General features: G+C 40.2%; 1 protein-coding gene across 1 annotated transcript; it reads left to right on the top strand.

Moving 5' to 3' along the window:
* Window positions 1-160: 160 nt before the first annotated feature.
* On the top strand, window positions 161-12,518 carry LOC105060565 (vacuolar protein-sorting-associated protein 11 homolog). Its single transcript, XM_010944334.4, is given in 6 exon segments — window positions 161-593; window positions 3,595-3,768; window positions 3,944-4,267; window positions 4,381-5,219; window positions 5,221-6,157; window positions 11,588-12,518. Coding segments are annotated over 6 exon segments (2,868 nt in total). The 5' UTR covers window positions 161-371; the 3' UTR covers window positions 11,960-12,518.
* Window positions 12,519-23,254: the final 10,736 nt, after the last annotated feature.

The following is a 23,254-nucleotide window of genomic DNA, read 5'->3' as shown; positions in this document are numbered from 1 at the left end:
TCTTTTGGTTACTTGTAACAAATTGGGAAAACATCGATCAAGTTATATCTAGTTTTGCTTTATTATTTTGATACATGTATCCGTTCCAATCACTTGATCATGGTGGCTCTGCTAGTTTCCTAAAGAGCTGATTAAGAGTCCCGAATATGCTGATGTGGCATATTACTTATCGCAAAGGGCCGTCCATAGGATTCATTCCAGACGCGGGTTTCTCTTTTTTGGTGAAAGTATAGAATTTTTATTCAAACGGACCGACCCTTCCGATTCCAAGTTTCATCTCTCCTACTCCTCGTCGCATCCTCTCCAACCGAAGCGAGCTCGGTTTTTAGGGTTAGGTCTATCCAAATCCGCTCTTCAGATCGCGTCTGGAGATGTACCAGTGGAGGAAGTTCGAGTTCTTCGAGGAGAAGTCCGCCGGGAAGGCCTCGATCCCCGGCGAGATCACCGGCCAGATCCTGTGCTGCTCGAGCGGGAGGGGGCGGATCGCCGTCGGATGCGATGATGGCACCGTCGGCCTCCTCGACCGCGGCTTCAAGCTCTCCTACGGCTTCCAAGCCCACGCCTCCTCCGTCCTCTTCATCCAGCAGCTCAAGGTAAGGATCATCTCTCTTTTTCGTCTTTAAAAATCCTTGAAATTGGAAGCTTGGGTCGGTAATTATGGTTTCTTGTGTTCTCATAATGGTTACATGACTTGATCATCGATGAACAAAGAAAATTACAAACTTTTAGCTCATGAAGCTACCATCTTTGGAGAAAATTTCATTCCTTTGAGGGGAAATGGGAACTATAACAATGCGAAGGAAAAATTAGATAGAAAGAAGTCACCGGCACTGCAATTGGAGCCCTCATGCATGTGGAAATGGGAACCATAACAATGCGAAGGAAAAATTAGATAGAAAGAAGTCACCGGCACTGCAATTGGAGCCCTCATGCATGCGTGCGCACGAAAGTGAGGCCTTGCCGTGCTCCCTGTGATGTAGTAATCCTAAACAATTTGTAGGGACGGAGTTATCTATTTATATGAGATTATTCTGCGTGTTAAAATAAAGAGTTTTAACTTCAAAATTTGTAATATATTCAAAGATAGTCCAAGGAACTGAGGAAGTGCTTGAATTATATGGGGGAGCATAAATGGACATCGCTGAAATACAAGTTTTAAGCACCATGTGGTTTTCAGTATCCAATCTGTTTCATGACTTGTTAAATATTGAAAGCAATGAGATTATGCTTGGTTTTGATTGTAAATTGTTATAAAGTTTTAACATCTGATTAACTCTTGATTCTTATTTAGGTAGCTTTTCGATCATTTAGTTTTTGGTTTTTTTAAATTTCTATGCTGTACCCTTGATCAACAGTGTGGATTTAAATTTGAGTGCCCTATCATAGATATTGAACTAAAAGTATTCAGGATCAAATCTTAAAATCTAAATGTGTATCAGGTTCTGGTGATTGTGGTCAAAGCTTGCTCATTGATTTCATGTTGATGACAATGTTTCCAACTTGTTGTACCCTCCCCCAGATCATTCCAAAATTGTGGCATCTTTCTTTTTTTTTTTTTTTTTTTTTTTTTTTTAATTAGGAAAACTTTAAAGAATGGCTTGTTGATAAACATAAAAGGGTAAGGAAGCATATTTTTTGGTGTGAAAGCAATAAGCTTTTTGGTGGAGCTGAAAGAAGAATGATTTGATAGGTTGTTTTCCTTCTAATTATATACTTACATCTTTCATCTCCAAATCTATCAGGCTTCCAAATCATTTTGTGCTCCTGGGTAATGGCATGCCTTAGAGTTTGATATCTTTTGTTTAAATAGGTCATGGCACCATCTAAAGTAAATACTGTTCCAAATGGCTGCATTGTTAAAAAAATTATAACCAGTGAGTATTACAAAAGTGGAATGTGGAATCCTTTTAGATATATCTTAACCTTTATGTTGATGCTTGTGTTGGATAGCCAGTGAAACAATTAAAATCATCTGTCTGCTATGAGGTCATAATCTAATTTGGTATGCCTTTGTGGTTGGTGGAAATGCATTAAGTGTTTCCATGAGGCGAGTGTCATTTATTTGTTCTACCAAGAATTTTGGTACTTGATTTCTCTAGTATCAGATGAAAGAATTTGGAAGGTAAAGATAACAAAGTCTTCAGAATCTACTCATACTTATTTCCCTTATTAGTGATTGGAAAAAACATTATCTATGAGTTCATAGAGCATTTTAAGAATAAGATAATTTATATTTTAGCTAAGGATTGGATTTGAATTAGCATTTTCTGTCTAAAATCCTTTTTCTCAAGCTGCCAGTCTGAAAACCTGCCCCTATACTCATGCTTACATGATCATTTAATTGTTTTCCTTTTGGGTGCTCATTGTCTTCTTGAATTGGAGATGTGATATAGGATCAAAATAACCTCAATCTTGTCTTGGCTTTTAAGGCTATCTATGGTGTCTATCTCATTCTCCTGTGAATCAGACCCAGATACTCTTCTCTTATAGAAGGCCTTGGAAACTTTTATTAGAAGGTGATTCAAGGAGTGTTAGTGTTTTGGGCATTATAAGTTGGTAGCTATGGAAGCTTGCTAGTATTTCTAGTTGATGTTCATGGCATTGCTTGTGCGCGTAATATCTGCTTCTCCCATCCACTTAGCAGTGCCAATGGGCTTGCATGTTACCTTGCTTGTGGGGAGAATTGAGCATAATGTAGTAAATTCTTTACTTCAGCCTTTGTAATTTTTATAGTCTTTTACCATTATGGCCTTGATCCTATTTTCCCATTTTTTTCATAGTAAATTTTATCAATCATCCAATAAGATAACACATGGTTTAAGTGATCTTCCACCAAAACTAATGATTAGATTTCATCAATGTTCAAAAAACTTGGTTATTTTTGGCTTTGGACAAGGCAAATTGAATTTCACTTTAGATAGTTTTGATGGTCTTGCTATCTTGGATCCAACTTCAGCCAAATAGAAAATGTCACAAGGAAAGGAAACCATCAGGAAGAAACAAAGGGCAAACAAGTCAGTAAGCAAATCAGACATCATTATATTATTGTGTTCTTTGTCACCTTTAAGTACATTGTGGCAGTGTCATGCTGTAATAGTATATGCATGCTGGTATCTATGAGTTGTATAAATAGATAGTAATAATTTTTCGTACATTTTGACATGCAATATATCATCTTAATATTTAATAATGATTAACACATAAAAATTTTTATGAGGTTTGAGCTCTATGATAGTAAAACCTATGTCACAATTTACTGTTTTAAATTTCTTTGGGGCCCAATATCTTGATGCTCTGAAGTATTCACAGAACTTGGAAACTTCAAGCTTAATCTTGTGAGAATTCTCCTTAGAATTGGAATAAATGAAGCAACAACAAAAGATCGGCATAGGTTCAATTCCTTTTTGGACTGTGAGTATGTTTTGTATGAAACTTCAAAATTAACCTAGGTCAGATCTGTACTGATGGAAACCAATAAGTTTCAGTTTCGGAGTTTTGGCTGAAACTTTAAACTATATTAGGAACCTCAAAGTTAGTTTATATATCTGAATATAGCTCAGTTTGTGATTTATTTATATTTTTTTTATCATCCAGCAACGCAATTTCCTAGTAACCATTGGAGAAGATGAGCAGACGTCTCCCCAGCTATCTTCAACTTGCTTAAAAGTGTTTGACCTTGATAAGATTGAGCCAGAAGGTTCAAGCACGACTACTCCTTTATGTGTCCAAATACTGCGGATATTCACCAATCAGTTTCCTGAAGCAAAGGTATTACTGATTACATTTCTCTGCTTTACTTTACTGGCCTTGTACAACACTTTATACTCTTCCTTTTTTTTTTTCGATGGTGTTATTCTTCCTTCTTTTTTTTGATTGCTGGTGAAGTGGTGCCAGTTTCATGTTTCTGTAAGTCTAATGACTCAAAGGACTCTGCTCTCTGCAGATTACATCATTTTTAGTTCTTGAGGAAGCTCCTCCAATATTACTGATTGCTATTGGTTTAGATAATGGTTCCATCTACTGCATCAAAGGTGACGTTGCACGTGAGCGTATCACACGCTTCAGGCTGCAGGTTGAGGCTGTCTCAGACAATAGTCTCTTTTCTATCATGGGTCTTGGTTTCCGAGTTGAAGGGAGATCTCTTCAACTCTTTGCTGTCACTCCTAGTTCCATAAGTCTGTTCAGCTTGCATGACCAACCACCAAAGAGGCAGACCTTGGATCAGATTGGATGTGATGCTAATGCTGTTACAATGAATGATCGCCTGGTATGCATATTTCGTATTTTTACACGATGTGTGTATGTGTGTGTGTATTTTTTTTTTTTTTGAATAAATACCTAGGTGTTGGTTATATTGGGCATTTGTTATTAATTGAGCAGGATCTAATTATTGGTCGTCCTGAAGCTGTGTACTTTTATGAAGTTGATGGGCGAGGTCCTTGTTGGGCTTTTGATGGCGAGAAGAAATTTCTTGGTTGGTTTCGTGGATACTTACTGTGTGTTATTGCAGATCAGAGAAGCAGCAATAATACCTTGAATGTTTATGATCTGAAGAATCGGTTGATTGCCCATAGCATGGTGGTCGGTGAGGTGTCACACTTGCTATGTGAATGGGGCTTTATCATTCTTATAATGAGTGACAGGAAGATTCTGTGCATAGCAGAAAAGGACATGGAAAGTAAGTTGGATATGTTGTTCAAGAAGAATTTGTATACTGTTGCAATCAACCTTGTACAGAGTCAACAAGCGGATGCTGCTTCCACTGCTGAAGTGCTGCGAAAATATGGTGACCATTTATATGGTAGACAAGATTATGATGAGGCTATGTCACAATATATTAACACAATTGGTCATCTGGAACCTTCTTATGTTATCCAGAAGTTTCTAGATGCACAAAGGATCCACAACCTTACTAATTATCTTGAAAAATTACATGAGAGAGGCTTGGCTTCTAAAGACCATACAACTCTTCTTTTAAACTGCTACACAAAATTGAAAGATGTTGAAAAGCTAAACAAGTTCATCAAAGATGAAGATGCTGTTGGTGAACACAAGTTTGACGTGGAAACTGCCATAAGAGTGTGCCGTGCAGGTGGGTATCATGAGCATGCTTTATATGTTGCTAAGAAAGCTGAGAGACATGAGTGGTATTTAAAGATTTTACTTGAAGACCTTGGTAGATACCATGAGGCATTACAGTATATTCAAGCCTTGAGCCCAGGAAGCTGGCGTTACAGTGAAAGAGTATGGTAAGATTCTTGTAGAACACAGACCAGCTGAAACTGTTGATATACTCTTGAGACTCTGCACTGATGGTGGCGAATCAACAACAAGGAGGACCTCAAGTAGCATGCACTTACTTATGCTGCCTTCCCCAATGGACTTTATAAATATTTTTGTACATAGCCCACAATCTCTCATGGACTTCCTAGAAAGGTATATCAGTAAGGTAAATGATTCACCTGCTCAGGTTGAAATTCACAACACCCTTTTGGAGCTATACCTATCTGACACCTTGAACTTCCCATCAGTTTCACAAGTAAATGGTGGTGAAGATCGTGATCTTAAAGTAACAAGTGCTAGAGAAGTGGCTAATGGGTCTGTGAAGAAGAACATGGAGAAATATACCGTTGAGAACAAAGATGTTGTAAAGGAAAAGGATTGTCTAGAAAGACAGCAGAAGGGTCTAACCTTGCTTAAGAATGCATGGACATCTGACATGGAACAACCGCTGTATGATGCTGATCTTGCTGTTATTCTTTGTGAAATGAACAAATTCAAAGATGGTCTGTTGTTCCTGTATGAGAAGATGAAACTTTATAAAGAAGTGGTTGCTTGCTACATGCAGGCCCATGACCATGATGGATTGATCATGTGCTGCAAGAAGCTAGGGGATTCAACTCACGGGGGAGATCCATCTCTTTGGGGTGATCTTCTCAAGTACTTCGGTGAACTTGGAGAAGATTGCTCCAAAGAAGTAAAGGAGGTCTTGACGTACATTGAGAGGGATGATATATTGCCTCCCATAGTTGTTCTACAGACATTATCTAGGAACCCTAGCTTGACACTATCTGTTGTAAAGGATTACATTGCTCGAAAGCTTGAACAAGAAACAAAGCTGATTGAAGATGACCGCAAATCAATTGAGAAGTACCAGGTTAGTATTTTAAGAACATGGCAGATAAGATTTTTCTTCTAGCTTGTTATGAGCATCATATCTTCCAAGCAAAGAATTAAGAATTGCTCCAGTAATAAGTTTTGGAAATTAAAATGTGAAGGGAGTGCTTCTAGAAATCACCAAAATTTTTTTCAGTCCTCCTTCATGGGAGCTCAAGTAACATATACTTGGTTGCTTTGTTCCAAGAAGATAAAGAGAATGAATAAATTATTCATGCAAGAGTGCTTAAAGATTAAAATTATTTTCTTGCACCAGTCACATTATTGTTAATGGGCATACTCACAATTTAAAACTTTTATTTGTTCCGAGGGTGGCTTTTTGGTATTAAATGAAGACTATGTAGTCCCTTTCTCTTAAATGATCAGTAGGCTGATCCAAGTTGCATGAAAATGTTAAAGTATGAAAAAACTTGCCGATGTTGCATATGATTCATTTTTCCAGAGAGATCTGGTTCTGAATTAATTTTAGTATACAAGCAGTAGATACCTAGGCAGTTTCATTAACTCAAGCATGTAGTCGTGGTAGCAATTGATTAATGTTCTCAGAGTAACATAGGTGGATTTGCATTGGTAGTGAAGCGTGCTTAGAAGCTGACAAATATTGCCTTTTCCTTGATGGACAAAGGTTAAAGACAACAAACATCTGGCTCTTATTATGTGCAACAAAAGAAGCACTCACTGAAATTGCATTAGGATAGAAGAATAGGGGCCATATGAGGAAAGATTTCTCCATCTATCAAGATGGTGAAAAAAGATTATACATGAAAGTTATATAAAGATAACAAATATCGAAGGAAGCCTTGATCCTTCAATTCTGGAAACACCAGCAATCGCGGTGTATCTTACTTTTGTGCAAAAGTGAATACTTTCTGAACATTTCAGATTTTGAAATTTGGGTTCATTTAAACTTTCTATTCTTTGTTTCTCCAGACTTCCTCTAGAGTACATGGGGTAAGATGCTTCAAATCTGCTAACTATCTTTGGTTGATTAATAGGTGCTTACCAGCTATCAATAGTTGTGACTACTGGTGCATGGACACAGGCGGGAGTCAAATTTTTCAATGTGTATTGAAGTGTTTAGTTCAGCACATATTTAAGTATGTAGAAAATAATGTTTAATAAATTAAGTGACAATATTTATTATAAGAAATTATTAAAACATAATAAATTTGGTTAGATCAAAAGGATGAGTTGCTGGATAAGCCTGATACATGGTTGTACAGACTATACATCTATTAAGTTGGCAAAATCTTTCCTCAGTAACAGGCCCCCTGTGGACAGGATATTTAAACAGAGTATGAATACAAGTGAGGGGATTTCTCCCAATACCCTACTTCAGTGCCATAATGACATAGAAGTCCCGTGGAAAAAAATCGGAAAGCTCAGGGAGCAATCAGTGAGTAACACATCATCTGTGTAATCTTTTTGAGTAAGATTTGCGTGAGGGTAGTTAAGCATTTGTATTCTCTAGCTTCTAGAATAAAGTACAGTTCTAGCATCAAATAGAAGCCTCATACAAAACAAAGTTGATGTGTGACTCTCCTATTGCACCTACTGCTTGTACCTTAGGGTTTCAGTGATAGTTAAAAACATAAAATAAGAAACTTAGTAACTTAAGGTGTGTAACCCTTTTGTTTGAGATATCTGTCTTGTGGAAGAATCCCTCTAAAATGATAAGTTGCCGTCCTCTTGTGTCTCTGCAAATTGGTTTTGGGTTAGAACATAGTGTTGAGTGCATGGAAGCTGCCTCTAGCAAAGGAAGAAGCAACAACTGTTAGCATGGTTATTGTGGTATTCTTCTGCAGGTTGCCTCGCACCGCCTCCTACCGTATATGACCCTCTCTCCCTTGCCTCTCTCTCTCTCTCTCTCTCTCTCTCTCTCTCTCTCTGGTGTGCAGTCTGCTCCCCCATCCCCAACCTCACTTGGCTTATGCACGTGGCCATGAATCATGTTGGACTCTGTTGTGTAAGAGTGACAATTTACTACTCTTTGAAGTCTGTTTTGGCTCCTATGTGTAGCCCAAGCATTTGACATGTACCGAATTGCTGATTTATTGCCATGATAATTTGGAGATGGGCTTTGAGATCCCAGCTTACATCTCTAAAGATGATTATTCCAACACCTCATGGATGTGGCCAGAGAAGTGGTTAAACAATGTTAAACCATTATATTTCTTTTAAAACGATCAGACCTTCAAATCCAGGGAGTTCTTTTGAACACTACAAGGAAAAAAGAAAACCACAAAGGAAACACTCAAAATGTTTAAGTAGGATTTAATTACTCTAGCTCCTACTAGAAGTTTTTAACATGCTCTTTAGAGATTCGTCCTATTCAGACTGATCTAACTTTAGGTAACAATCTAAACCTTTTTTTCGCTAACACCAATAGTTTCTTAGTGCCAATAGATTTCAAAATGAATAGAAATTAATTAAAGCAATAACAATAAGTACTATACACTATCTATATTAAGGATCGCGAACTCGAAACCGCTCGAATCGGCATAAAAAAGGGATGAACCAGGGAGGAAAAGAGAGAGAGGGAGAGAAGGAAGGAAAGGGAGGCTGGTGGAGATGCTGGCGGTGGCCACCAGAGGGCCATGGAGGCTGCCGAGGTCTTCCGATTTTTGTGATTCTCCACAAGAGAATGAGAGCAGAGAGAGAGAGGGGAAGGGAGGGAGGAGAAGGCAATAAGGAGGCCACTGTGGCCGTCGGACGGCTCAAAAACTCTCCATACTGGCTTCATTATTTATCGATTTTTTTAGAAAAGCACGATGAAACAGGGGTGTCGCCCCTGTTTCGAATATGCAGCGATCATGGAGAGTTTTTGGGCCGTTTGGCAGCCATGGTGGCTTCCTCGCCGTCTTTCCTTCCCTTCCCCTCTCGTTCCATCTTTTTTTTTACATCTTGCAGAGGACCGCGGAGCTCTAGAAGCCTTGATGGCCCTTTTGCAGGCCAGTGGTGGCACGATGGTGCCACTGCCAGCCTCGGTGGGCCATCTCCGGCCTTCCCTCTTCTCCTCTCTCTCTTCCTCTCTTTTCTTCTCTCTCGCTTCATTTTGGCTGGTGTTCGGAATCGAACACCCGAACCACACTGGTTAGCCATTGGTATGGTTCGGCATGCCCCGAACCGTCCAGTTCGGGCTGATTCGACGAACCTTGATCCATAGCGTTTCAGCTCAACTTTAAAGTTCTTCTCAACCAATCGCTATATCAAGGTTTTATTCTTTGGTATTGCAGGTTTTTCCAGATCATAAACCATAACCAGTTTCCAGTTCTCAACAAATAAACTTATAAAGTGATGATGGGGACAAAATTAGATGCTAAATAACTCAAACTAAATTTTTAATATACTTCGAACTTTTTCTTTGCCTTCATGCATCATGTCACTGTTTTTTGAAGCTACTGTTATTATCATAGATAATGTTGGAACTGAATGAAAGCTACAGAAAAACCAGCTTTCTTGCAATTTAACCATTAAAAATACATTTACCATGCAGTGCCCTCTTGGTCTTGCTCTATTGCTGCCTTGCCCACCTAGAAGATAATTTTATCTTTGATTGGTTAATGAACTGTCCTTCTAATAAAATCTAAAAAAACAAAATAACCCCTAAAAAAGAAAGTTCACAAAAAAGAAATAGAAATACATAGTCATAGTTTCAGAATACTGGTAGACAAGGCTTGCTGGATAGGATTACATGTGCATGGATAGAAGTTTAAGAGATGGTTGAGAATTGGTGTTGCAGTTACCTTCGATCATAATTGATAGTTTGTGTGAAATTAAGTGGGAAGCCTGGTTTGAGATTTATTTTAAGAGAATTATTTTATGATTGAAGCATGATCTATGAGTGCTTTGTATCACCAGCTCTTAACCTGACATCAGCCTTCCAATGATTGATTTCGGTCAGTCATTTTCAGCAAGAAACATGGATGTTATGAAACCTAAAAAGTTAATTGCAGAAAAAAAATACTGATTATGCAATTTCAGCTTGTTTATTGACTCGAACACTCGAATTCCCTCATGTTGGAAGCAATTTAGGTCTAGTGGGGAGGCAAGATTTGATATTGGTATATTCAGTCTTTGGAGGCATGTATGATTACTCTTACAGGCCAAAAATTTTATCAAGTACATTCTGATATATGGATGATAACTGCTAAGGCAAACCGTTACTGGATAAAGATTGTTGGAGAGCTGAACTAGCACTGCTTTCATTTGATAGCATCTGCAGGTACAGTAGAATTTGTCTAGAAGGTGGAGAAGAAAAAGCATTCAGAAAATGTATCATCTGATGATTTTACTTTTAAGGTGTCATCTCAATTGTTTTCTTCCTGTTCGCAGCTGAATTGTTTGTTTCATTAAATGGTAATTTGCAAAGCAGAGAAGTGTGATAGCCAGCCTTCTCAGAGAAGTTAGGGTGAAATGAACAGTGATTGGTATCAAATTTGTTTTAACTCTTCTCTAAGGAACCTGGAGGTGAACAGAAACACATGGCTAGTTGTTAAGACTGAATGCAGGGAGAATATGAGACTTGGTTTCTCTAACAACTACTAACAGATGGTAAGAGATATGGCATGTTTTATTATAGTTTTTCTGCATCGGTTATTGCTTTATAAGATTTTGGCTTTTCCTGGTTGGCCTGTTTCTGGGAGATTTTTATTTCTGGATAATCTCCAGAGTGGAATAGGCTGATTATACCCATTTTGTGCTGTGGAAAGACTGGAAGCTATTTTTCAGCATGCTTGTGTGAGTTTCTCTGTTTATACTGATTACTTTGGCACTATCGATGCAACTTTGATTTCAGACTTGGTTAACCTTTCGAAGAAGTTGTGGGGCTTCATTCTGCATGCCACCTTAAAGGAACTGTTAAGTACAAGACTAGGATGTAATTTAGGGGTTTTATATTGGGTTGGAGTGATAGTTTAATATAATCTGATTTGCATTCGGGTGCCGGTATATGGAAATTTGCTGAATTATCTGATGTGGATTAAGGCTGAATCTCAAGCAAAATATGTTATTTACTTCCTTTTCTTTAGTTTCAGAAACATGGGAGGGTGCTTTGGTTCTAAAAGGAAAATGGTGCATTCACCATATCTTTTGGTGTAGTACAGTAAAAGTACAGACTTTGTACCTGTGGCATGAAAATTGCAAATCTTTTCTCCCTTCTGGGGTACAAGGTTGTTTATTATATCAGCCTTGGTTTACACTGTTAACTTCACGAAGCTCTGGATCATTTCTTTAGTTTATATACATTAGTTAATATCAGGGCGTGCATTTCACTTGGATGAGTTTGATGGCTGTCAGCATTTAAATGACTTGACAAAGAAAACCTGTTTTCTTTTTATCTAAAATGGCCAGCCTGTGCTGCTCTATTATTATTTATTGATTTTATATTTTTACATATTTTGATATGCAGGAAGATACTGCTTCAATGAGGAAAGAAATACATGATCTCAGGACTAATGCAAGAATTTTTCAACTTAGCAAATGTACAGCCTGCACCTTCACCCTCGATCTTCCTGCAGTACATTTTATGTGCATGCACTCATTCCACCTACGCTGCCTTGGAGACAACGAGAAAGAATGCCCAGAGTGTGCACCAGAATACAGATCCATTTTAGAAACTAAGAGAAATTTGGAGCAAAATGCCAGAGACCAAAATTGGTTTTTCCAGCAGTTGAAGAATTCAAAGGATGGATTTTCTGTGATAGCAGACTATTTTGGCAAGGGCGTAGTGAGCAAAACTAGTACTGATCCACCACAAGTTCCCTCATCGGGCAGTACTTAACACGTTGCATATTGTAACATGCTGCTTGTAATGTTTCTGCCATCATCAAGGTGTATGTCTGAACTGATTTGGCAAAACACTTGAATTCCTCGCGAAGGTTTGGACCTCATGAAGCTTTGATGTTTCTTGGCCTTATCCCTACTCTGGGCCGCTGTTGTTTCTTGATGATGAGATGAGATCGAGGTATATGTGGTTATTTAAGGACGGGCCTTCATGGAGATAGGCTATATAGCAACTGAACTGGACCTCCAGTGAGTGAGGAAATGAGAAAGGAATAGTTAGCATGAATAACTCTTTTCTGACAATTACTACATGAGAAGGATTTGAGGAGTTTTCACTTTCTTGTGCAATCAGAAGCGTCAAGTGCAATGAAGTTTTATATAGTTCTATTCCTTTAGAATGCCCTCATTTGAAACAGTTTTCCATTCGCCATGTAATTTGGTGGATAATTGGTAATGATATGAAAATGTGATATTATCTACTCTCATATCACTTACCCATTCCATAACTTGAAACTCTCTGTCCAGGTTTATACATTGCTTCACTTTTCATTTTTCCCCGATTTGAAGAGTTGAGATGAAACCCTTTCTTATTACTTGTTTTGATCTTTATGTCATCTAATTAAAGTTTGTTGAAGTATGTGTTCGTTTTCTTAATTTCAATATTTTGCTTGCAGTAAGGTTTCTTATGCTGCATTTGTTATAATATCATCTAAATTGATGGCCTGCGCAGTTATTTACTTGAAGAAATCCTTTTTTAGTTTTCTTTTTGGTTTTAATGTTGTTTAAGATAAGTAACAACTATTCTTTTTTTCCTTTTACGGGTAATCTATTGTGGCAGATTCTATGTCTATCACCCAGCAAACTAGTCCTCCTTGGAAAGAAATTTCTACCTTATTTCTTTACGTTGCCAAAAGTAGGTAATTTTTGTAGTTGTTGGGTATAAAATATCCACAGCCGAAGTCCTCAGTGGAATCGACTATATGACAACTCCGCCCGGACTCCTACGGGAGCCGGGCTCCGTCACCGACAGCTACGAGCAGATTCCGCCCGGACTCCTACGGGAGCCGGGCTCCGTCACCGACAACTCCAACAGCTACAAGCAGATTCCGTCCGGACTCCTACGGGAGCCGGGCTCCGCCGCCGACATCGACTACAGGACAGCTCCGCCCGGACTCCTACGGGAGTCGGGCTCCGTCCTCAGCATCAACCGCTGGTAGGCCTCGTCCGGACTCCTACGGGAGCCGGACCTCCCCTCTGACTTTAATTGCAGGGAGACTCCGCCCGGACTCTTACGGGAGCCGGGCTCCGTCATCGACAACTCCAACAGCCACGAGCAGATTCCGCCCGGACTTCTACGGGAGCCGGACTCCACCGCCGACATTGACTACAGGACAGCTCCGCCCGGACTTCTACGGGAGCCGGGCTCCGTCCTCAGCATCAACCGCTGGTAGGCCTCGTCCGGACTCCTACGGGAGCCGGACCTCCCCTCTGACTTTAATTGCAGGGAGACTCCGCCCGGACTCCTACGGGAGCCGGGCTCCGTCACCGACAACTCCAACAGCTACGAGCAGATTCCGCCCGGACTCCTACGGGAGCCGGGCTCCGCCGCCGACATCGACTACAGGACAGCTCCGCCCGGACTCCTATGGGAGCCGGGCTCCGTCCTCAGCATCAACCGCTGGTAGGCCTCGTCCGGACTCCTACGGGAGCCGGACCTCCCATCTGACTTTAATTGCAGGGAGACTCCGCCCGGACTCTTATGGGAGCCGGGCTTCATCCTCGACGCCAACAACTTCAGCCGCAAGCAGATTCCGCCCGGACTCCTACGGGAGCCGGGCTCCGCCGCCGACATCGACTACAGGACAGCTCCGCCCGGACTCCTACGGGAGCCGGGCTCCGTCCTCTGCATCAACCGCTGGTAGGCCTCGTCCGGACTCCTACGGGAGCCGGACCTCCCCTCTGACCTTAATTGCAGGGAGACTCCGCCCGGACTCTTATGGGAGCCGGGCTTCATCCTCGACGACAACAACTTCAGCCGCAAGCAGATTCCGCTCAGACTCCTACGGGAGCCGGGCTCCGCCGCCGACAACTCCGACAGCTATGAGCAGATTCCGCCCGGACTCCTACGGGAGCCGGGCTCCGCCGCCGACATCGACTACAGGACAGCTCCGCCCGGACTCCTACGGGAGCCGGGCTCCGTCCTCAGCATCAACCGCTGGTAGGCCTCGTTCGGACTCCTACGGGAGCCGGACCTCCCCTCTGACTTTAATTGCAGGGAGACTCCGTCCGGACTCCTACGGGAGCCGGACTCCGTCACCGACAACTCCAACAGCTACGAGCAGATTCCGCCCGGACTCCTACGGGAGCCGGACTCCGCCGCCGACATCGACTACAGGACAGCTCCGCCCGGACTCCTACGGGAGCCGGGCTCCATCCTCAACGTTAACTGCTGGTAAGCCTTGTCCGGACTCCGACGGGAGCCGGACTTCGCCTTTAACCTTGATTGCAGGAAGACTTCGCCCGGACTCCTGTGGGAGCCTGGCTCCGTCCTCAATTCCAACGGCTGCAGACAGTCTTCGTCCGGACCTCTACGGTGGCCGGACTCCGACCACTGCCGAACTTCAGCCGACAGATCTGCACTCCCAGGCCACAATCACGGCCACGATTCTGCTACATTTCCTGCGGCGGATTCCGCGCAGCTCCACCACTCCCTGACAGGCCGCAGTAACGATCGTAGCACTGCTCCACTCCCTATGACGGATCCCACGCGGCTCCATTACTACCTGACCAGCCACGATAAATGGCCACGATCCTACTCCACCTCCTGCAACGGATACTGCGCGATTCTCCCATCCACTGGCAAGTCACGACGACAAACGCCGCCCCACTTCACGCGGCAGACTCCACGTGGCACGCCCCAGCGATAGCCACGGGTCCGTTCCACTACACTTCGCAGCAAACTCCGCCTGACCCTGGACAGTCCGCTGCCAGACGGTTACAAACGTCGCCATCAATCCGTTGCTTCCTCCGCCTATAAAAGGGGGACCCAGATACGTTATTCTACAAGCTCATTTCTTATCTCAAAACTCTGCTAAATTCTCCGTTCGAACACTCCATTCTTGTTGAGGCAGAGAACTGACTTGAGCGTCGGAGGGTCTTGCCGGAGCAACCCCACCTCCGGTTTAGACTTTCTTTGCAGGTCCCGCGGCGACCGCGACTTCTCCGACTCCAGCTTCTCTGGCGCAAACAGATTTTTGCACCAACAGTAGTGTTTATCTCCCTTCATTTTATCCCCTGGGACAGGAAAGCTGAACACAGAGGAAGGCAGGAGCCGCTTATTTCAACCTCGTGCTTCTCGAAAAGTCATTCTCAAGTCACTTTCACTGAAGTCTTAACAAAAACACTTCTTTATATATTTAATGTCTTGGGGATGGTTTTCACTGTGGGCGTTTCGTATTTGAAAGTTTTTTTTTTTTGGTACCTTGTAGTCATAGGGCAGACTAAGAAGCTTGTTTATCTAGCTTTGAAAAGTTATTGTTTTGCTTATCCTTCTTTCCAGAGCACTTCCCAAATAATGTTCCCAAACACTTATTTTTCTTAAGATCTTTTTTTTTTACAAAAAAAAAAATCGAAACTTCCCAACATTTTCTGTCGAAAAATACTATTCATGAATAGTAAGGAATCACAAGGAGGAAACATACAAAGGAATTCATTATCTATTCAGCATTTTATTTGTCACCATGTGAAGGAGACCCGCCTGGATCTTCTTGGTGAAGATCCAACTGCCCAATCAATAATCTTGCTATTATACTAATGAATAAGTGAGCAATCCCACCAAATCTATAGCGAGAATCAAATCATACAAGTGCAAAATGGCGCCAGAGAGGTTTAGTAAGAATGGTGGGTTCAATAAGCATTGGTCCTGTGAGTTTGGTCCAGGGTCTAGTCGGGATGTATGTGATGCTCTTTAGCGAATACCAGTACCAAAGAGGAGACAATGTTTGATACAAGATGGTGGAACATGTTCTAGTTTTCCTTCTTGTTTTTTCCTTTTTTTTTTTTTTTTTTGGCAAAAGAGGTAGAGGTAAGTTACTTCTCCCTTGATATTTATATTTAAGAAAAAAAAAGTTCATGTGCAAGATCATAGGAGCCAGGCAGAAAAGTATAAATGTTTATCCCCTTCTATTCTATAAGATAAAATATAAAAAATATATCAAATTATATAGTTATACTAGTTTTGGAGGAACTGACCATTTGAAAAGACAAGAGTTTCATAAGGTAAATAATTTTCATCTTCAAAGCACCCTTAATACACAAAGGGGTGCTCTTATAAGAACTTTTGCTTACAATCATGAAAATAAAAAAAAAAGTACTTGTAAAATAGATAGTTATGGATGAATCTTTTAGCCTACGTGAATCTTTTAATTTTGAAAAGTATGTTCAATTAACTTTACAACCTGCTCATAGAAAAATTAGTAGACGCATATTTAGAAGAGTAGTTATAACTAATTACTTAGCAATGAAGGATAATTTAATTGAAACTCTTTCTATTTTAAATACAAAAATATCATTAACTTCTTATATATGGACTACATCTGTAGGTAGGATGTCTTTTATTTCTATTACTACTTATTATATAGACAACGATTGATAATTAAATAAATGTATTCTTATTTTTGTATAATTTTAATTTATATTAATAAACTAGTGGGGGTCCATGCCAAACACTCCACCATTACAAAGTGATTTTTACTTTTACAAAAAAAAAATTTAATATTTTTTATTTTTTTATTTATCCCCAAGTCTCCAACCTATTTTATTTTATAAAAATTATTTTTTAAAATAAAAACTTTAAAAACACCCTATGCCAAATGGGCCGTGCCTATGGCTGGCATGCAAGCCGTGCCGGCCTGGGCACGTGCCATGCCATGCCTGGCACGGCGGGTCGTGCCAGCCCAAACCCTGAAGGTCCGTTCCGGGCCTAAGCCGCGGGCTACCAAACCCCCAACCCAGTCCAGCCCCTAGTACTGGGCCGTGCCTTAACACAGCTTACTATAGTACTTGATGGGCCGTGCCAGATAGGCCCAATTTGTGTTGAGCCAGGCCGGCCTATGGACAGCCCGACCCGATGCCCACCTTTGATACCCTCTTTATAATTGAGTGCATCTATGAATAGAGCTTGCTTATTTGTATGGTCCTAGTATTTTTCGGTCTAGTCCTGTATCAAGAAAACCACCGTCTTAGCAACCTCAAGAGCGGTTATGGTATGGAAACGAAATATTCTGTTGTTCCTCTCCTCTAATAGGCACCATAGCGAGATGGCAATTAAGATATCTAGAGCTAGATAGATAATTATCCTCTCAATAGTGTGCTTATCTCCAAGTGTGCCAGAGGTCGTGGACAAAGTTAGGCAATCATTGAGGTTGTAGGTATTGTCGAAATAGGCCTCATAGTCACTTTGAATAACTACAATTAAGCATCATATGGTTGAGAGTTTCACCATTGTTACGTCATTATGTGCATATTGTTGGTCTTGTTAGACCTTTCTTTGTCAAGATGTCACTGGTCAAGAGCTTATTATTGTCGTGCGGATAGTTAAATATCTTACATTTCTTCAGGATTGGCGGCTTTCCTATTATTTTCGAAAGTGGGAAACAATGCCTCCATGTACTAAGAAAAGACAGCATTTGGACATTGAAAATACCTATTTATTATTCCATATCCAAGTCTTTCTGTTGTTTTCTGCATTATGCGGGATATATGTAATGATATTGTTCAAAGCTTGGAGCTCGATTTGAGCTACATGAAGCATTAGGGATCTGAAGTTTTGCTTTAATCAGAGCTCTGATTAAAATAGAGATACTTAAACACAATTCATAGTCAATCAGATAATAAGCTTCATTAATACTAGTCAGTCAAAGAGGGGACTCCAAAAACCGATTATCTTCCATGTTATTGCATCCAAAATCTTTTTTTTGCCAATCAATCTTGTTTTTGCTAGGTAGAGACTATCCAACCTGCAATAGTCCAAAAAACATCTAGTTATATGTAAATATTTTATATAATTGTCTGAGTGCTCCTTGACATTTGGAGTCTTTCTGGTACCTTGCTAGGGCTCAACATTATCTTTAATTGCCATTCATGACGGTAATCAAATGATTGATTGGCTGGCTAACTGCAAAAAAATAGGCATGATGGAACCATATGAATGGGTGAGCATCTCCATTCCAACAAATGCATTTATAATTTTAGACACTATTAGTTACTTGAATTCACATGTAACATAAGTATGAGACCTAAGAAAATTAAAATTATGACAAATACGATATATTTGTCTACTCAAAAATTAAAGGCATTATTATAATATATGTGTGTGTATTTGGATGTGTAAATATGCATATGTATGTATGTATGTATGTATATGTATGGGTTTTGCTTCTATGCTCCTTAATTATATTTTATTAGATAAGGGTAGTTCGGAAATTCAAATCAAAGATCACAAAAAACTCTATCTCGTCGCCGCCTCTCTGCCTCTCCACCGCCTCATCGACCTTCTCCCCTGCCTTCCCCTCCTCCTCTAGTCCTCTCACCGTCACCTCTCCCGCATCGGCCTCCTCCCCCTCCTCTAACTGCCACCACTCCTCGCATATACCGTCTCCTACGCTAGCCCCCTCCCCTTGCTGCCACCTCTCCCTGCGTCTGTCGCCTCCCCACTGACCGCCTCCACTAGCCACCGCTCCTCCTCCATCTCCTCACGTTGGCCTGTCACCCCTCTCTGCTTCGTCACTGCTTCTCCCCGCGCCAACCGCCTCTCCGCTGCATCGGCCGCCTCCCTCCCCTCACTGCTGCTTTTCCCCGCACCGACCATCTCTCCGCTGCATTGACCACCTCGGCCTCCTTTCAATTGCGTCGGCCGCCTCCGTCGGCCCCTTTCACTCGCTGCCTCCCGTGTTGACTGCCTCTCCTCCTCCTCCCTCTCTTTGTGCCATGCTCCTCCTCCTCCCTCTCCTCGCACCATTCTCCTCCTCCTCGAGCGGTGATCTCCCATGATCTTCGAGCAACGACGGCCTCATAATCTTCAAGCAGCTCTCCTCCTCCTCCCCCCACGATCTCCTCCTCCTCAGGGGGCTCTCCTCCTCTCCCTCTCTCGTCTTGTAGGTAGTGGCAGTGCATGGACTGTCGTAGACAGGCTGTCGGTGCCCTGCTCCTCCTCGAACCCCATCTCCTATTCCAAAATTCAGGACTCATCATTTTTTTTGGTGCAAAAATATCCATACAGTTCGAATTATTTACCGCATCAGCCACGTATATGATGAATTAAAATTAGTTGTTGATGGATAAATCAAAATCATTCATTTTAAATCAGATAGTCAAAAAAATATCCATAATAAAAAGACAAAAAGACTTTAGAGCACCATAACAAAATCCGTATATGTATTTATTTATTTGTTATATATTCCCTTCTCATTTAGAAGTTTACTATGTGGAATTGAACAAACTAGGTCCTTACCCACTAGTGTCTTTTGTTTCTATTCTTCCCATCTCTATCCTCTTTATTTTGATTTGGAAGCATCTTTTTCTGACCACTATAATTATATAGCTTGAATATTTGGGTGTACCCACCATAGTTCAAGCTTAGACCACCATACTGTAAGTATCTAGACTAGATCCGATTACTCAAGATGCAGTAATTAAGATTTGAATCAGGAGTCTTTGATTTCCAAGCTTATGGGAACTTAGAATCTCTGTTTGACAGCTAGAGGGGTATGACCTTAGCGATAATACCTGGTTTACCTTGTGTATAGAAATTAGGATTTTCTTAAGTAGAAACAAAGAATGCTTTAACTTCGGAACTAACATGGTGTAGTTCCACCATGCATCCTTTCTTCTGCTTCCCCTCAAGTTCGTTTCATTGCGGGCACATCTAGACCTTAGAAACCCTCGGTAAACTAGCATGATCTTCTCTATCAAGAATGGAAATACTATCAATGGTTTATTAACAAACCCAAGTAGTCACCATTGGGACCCTAGATTTACCAGGTTAGTTCCAAAATTTTGCCAGCTTTCACCCTTCTATGATAGAAGTGTCATGGCCCGACCCATTGGGCCTTCAACCCAGCCCAATACACAAAAAAAAAAAGAGAAAACAGAGGAGAAGACTCTCAAAGGGAGTCTTCTTCCTCCTCTCACCGACTCCCAATCGGAGTCGGAAAGAGCCCTCTCTGGCTCTTTTTAAGGAGGGGATCCCTCCTCTCTCTCTCTCACCGGAGAACCCGAAGTCCATCGACGACAATCGTCGGAAAATCATCACGGAAGACCGACTCTGTGCCCGTCTAATTTTCACGCTGGAAAGCTTCGCCGGCATCGAAGGTGAGCCTCCTTCCCTTCCTCTCTTCTCCCCCTTTCTTCCCATGTCAGTGTACACACTCGCTGGCAACCGGAATCGTTGGATTGTTTTGAGAAAGGAATTTCGATTTCAATAGGATTTTAGCACTGGTGGTCACTGCTGGCCATCGGATTTGTTTTTCTTGGACGGTGGGTCGCCGCCCTCTTATCGATGGCCGTCTCCATGCCGGTTGCGCCGTCGATCAGCCAGCCAATGAAAAGATTTGAGATCCTCTGCCTCGGCCCAAGGCAAACCGCGGGAAGAAGAAGAAGAAAAAGAAGAAGAAGAAGGAAAAGAAAGAAAAAAAAAGAAAAAGAAAAAGAAAAGAAAAAAAGAGAAGAAGAAAAATAGAAAAAATATATATATATAGACTCTCTGCTTTCTCTCTCTCCTCTTTTCTTCTCTCTACTTTCTCTTTCTCTCTCTAGTCTCTCTCTACTTTCTCTCTTATGTTATTTCTCTCCCCTAAGATTTTCTAAAATTTTGAGAAGAATGATGATGAATTTAAATGATCCTAGTGATAATTTTTGATCTACGATCGTCAGATGGTACACCGACACCCACTTTAATCAGATTAGGTATTTTTAAGATCTATGTTTCATGATTTTATTGAATTATCCACATGATAATCTTAGCATGATTTGATCTGATCGATCGGATTTGTTGAATCATATCGTCTGAGAAGTCCAAGATGAATTTTCTCTCTCTAAAATTTTCTCTCTCTAAAATTATTTCTCCCTCTTGATCGATTTATCAATGAAATTTTTTTTTAATATTTTTGATCTGATGAAGAATCTTGATCTATGATTGTCGGACAGCGTACTGGCACCCATCTTGATCAGATCAAATATCTTTAGATTTTATCACCCATGATTCTATTGAATTATCCATATGATAGTTTCAGCATAATTTGATTAATTTATCTTGATCCGATCAATCGAATTTGTTGAACCGTATCATCTAATTAGTACAGATTCATCTTCATAAATTTTTCTCTCTAGAATTGTATCTCTCCAGAAGTTTATTTTTTTTAGAATTTATCAAGAGAAAAAGAATTTTATTTTGATGAGTTTGAGTGATGATGAGTTTGAATGATTCTAGTGAAAGCATCTTGATCCGTGATTGTCAGGTAGTATGCCAGCACTTTGATTAGACCATGAATCCTTAGATTTTATCATCCATGATCCCGATCTAGCCATGACTTCATTAGATCATGTTGATTTCACCAATCGAGATATTGGACCAATCGTAATGATAGATTGTGTCACTTGATCAATTTGGATTGTACCTCATAAATTCTCTCTCCTATGATTTTCTCTCTCTACTTGATTTTATGAAACTAATGAAGAAACCTCGATCCTATCACTTCGAATCTGATTTGATCTGATAGTCAAACTTTGGATCGTCTATGTCCTAATTAGATTTTGATTAGATGAAATTAGATGATCGGACCCAATCTAAACTGTTGAAATATGATATTCGTATTCTTTCTGATTATTGAATTTGATCTCGTATAGGTATCATTGACACCTGATAATCGGATATTGTGATATAGTTTATGAACTGAATAATTTTGAAAGAAAATTTATAGAATTATGTGGATTTATTGGAATGCGTTCGAGGTAAGAATGTTTCACTTTTTCTAGATTTATCGATAAATTATAATATACTTTTTTGACATAATTTGTGAAACGATGCATGAATTGGATGAATGATATTTTATTATAAAAAATATATTATTCAAAATATTATGAAGAAGCATGATTGAACATATTGATTTCATTATATTGATTGATTTTAATACTATATGATTATATATTTTCTTATTGAAATTAGAATATGAAACATGATTTATGAAGAATTCTGATATAAGAACAATATGAATTGACAACCTGACTATGTAAAGGACCCCGCTAATGGGGGCATATACGTTGGCAATTGATATGTTCCTGAGGGTCTATATCGTCAGAGAGACTAGCGGCAAACTGTCAGAGAGACCAGCGGTTCCGAAGGACTTTGCTGCTAGATGATTCGCAGCTCACCGCAAGAAGATACGCGGTGTTATGACCCTGTCACAGAGAAAATATGGTCATAGCTCATGGTTGACGAAAAAAATTTAAGAATAAAAGAAATTGAAATCTCGAAAGAAACTCAAATTTTGAAAAAGAAATAAATTTAGCATGAACTATATTGCATAATCGAAATTGATTTCAAATTGATGAACTCGATATGCTTATTTTTTATAAATGATTATTTACTTAAATGCCTGATGAAATCAGTTGAAAGTGATCATTGCTTACTGGACTGTCTAGCTCATTACCTCCTATTTTACTGTTTCTACAGATGTTAAGGAATTAAGATGATACAAGATATGAATGAAAGAGTGATCAGAAGCAGAATCTCTATACTTTTATTTTAGGTTAAAAGTCTTATTGAATTTGATGTAAGGCCTATGAATCATTGTTGAATTTATTAAGATATTAAAGAAAAAATTTAGATCGTTATATTTTGAATTTAAATTATTGACTAATTATTCCGCTGTTGTTTTAGGATAGCATGATAAGATGCCTTGCATGCTTATGGGAAGAGTTTTCTATAAGTATGCGGTGGTTGCCATGACCCTCGATTCACAATTTTGGATCGGGGGCGTGACAATTAAAGTGGTATCAGAGCATTAGTGGATGAACTAAGATGTGTATAGAATGAGTGTCAGTGGATAGATACTAGGGATATTATGGTGTAGATCTTTGATGATTGTATTGGGAGAAACCTTTATAATTTTTGATTAAACATTGAAATTATGTATGAAAAGATCACAAGAGATTATGACATATAGAGTTTGAAATATGATGGATGATCTATAGATCATGATATGATTAGTTAGATTTTGATCGAAAGTAATCACGA

Source organism: Elaeis guineensis, chromosome 13 (assembly GCF_000442705.2).
Source record: "Elaeis guineensis isolate ETL-2024a chromosome 13, EG11, whole genome shotgun sequence".
Taxonomy (NCBI): domain Eukaryota; kingdom Viridiplantae; phylum Streptophyta; class Magnoliopsida; order Arecales; family Arecaceae; genus Elaeis; species Elaeis guineensis.
This window is presented reverse-complemented; position numbering and strand designations above follow the sequence as displayed.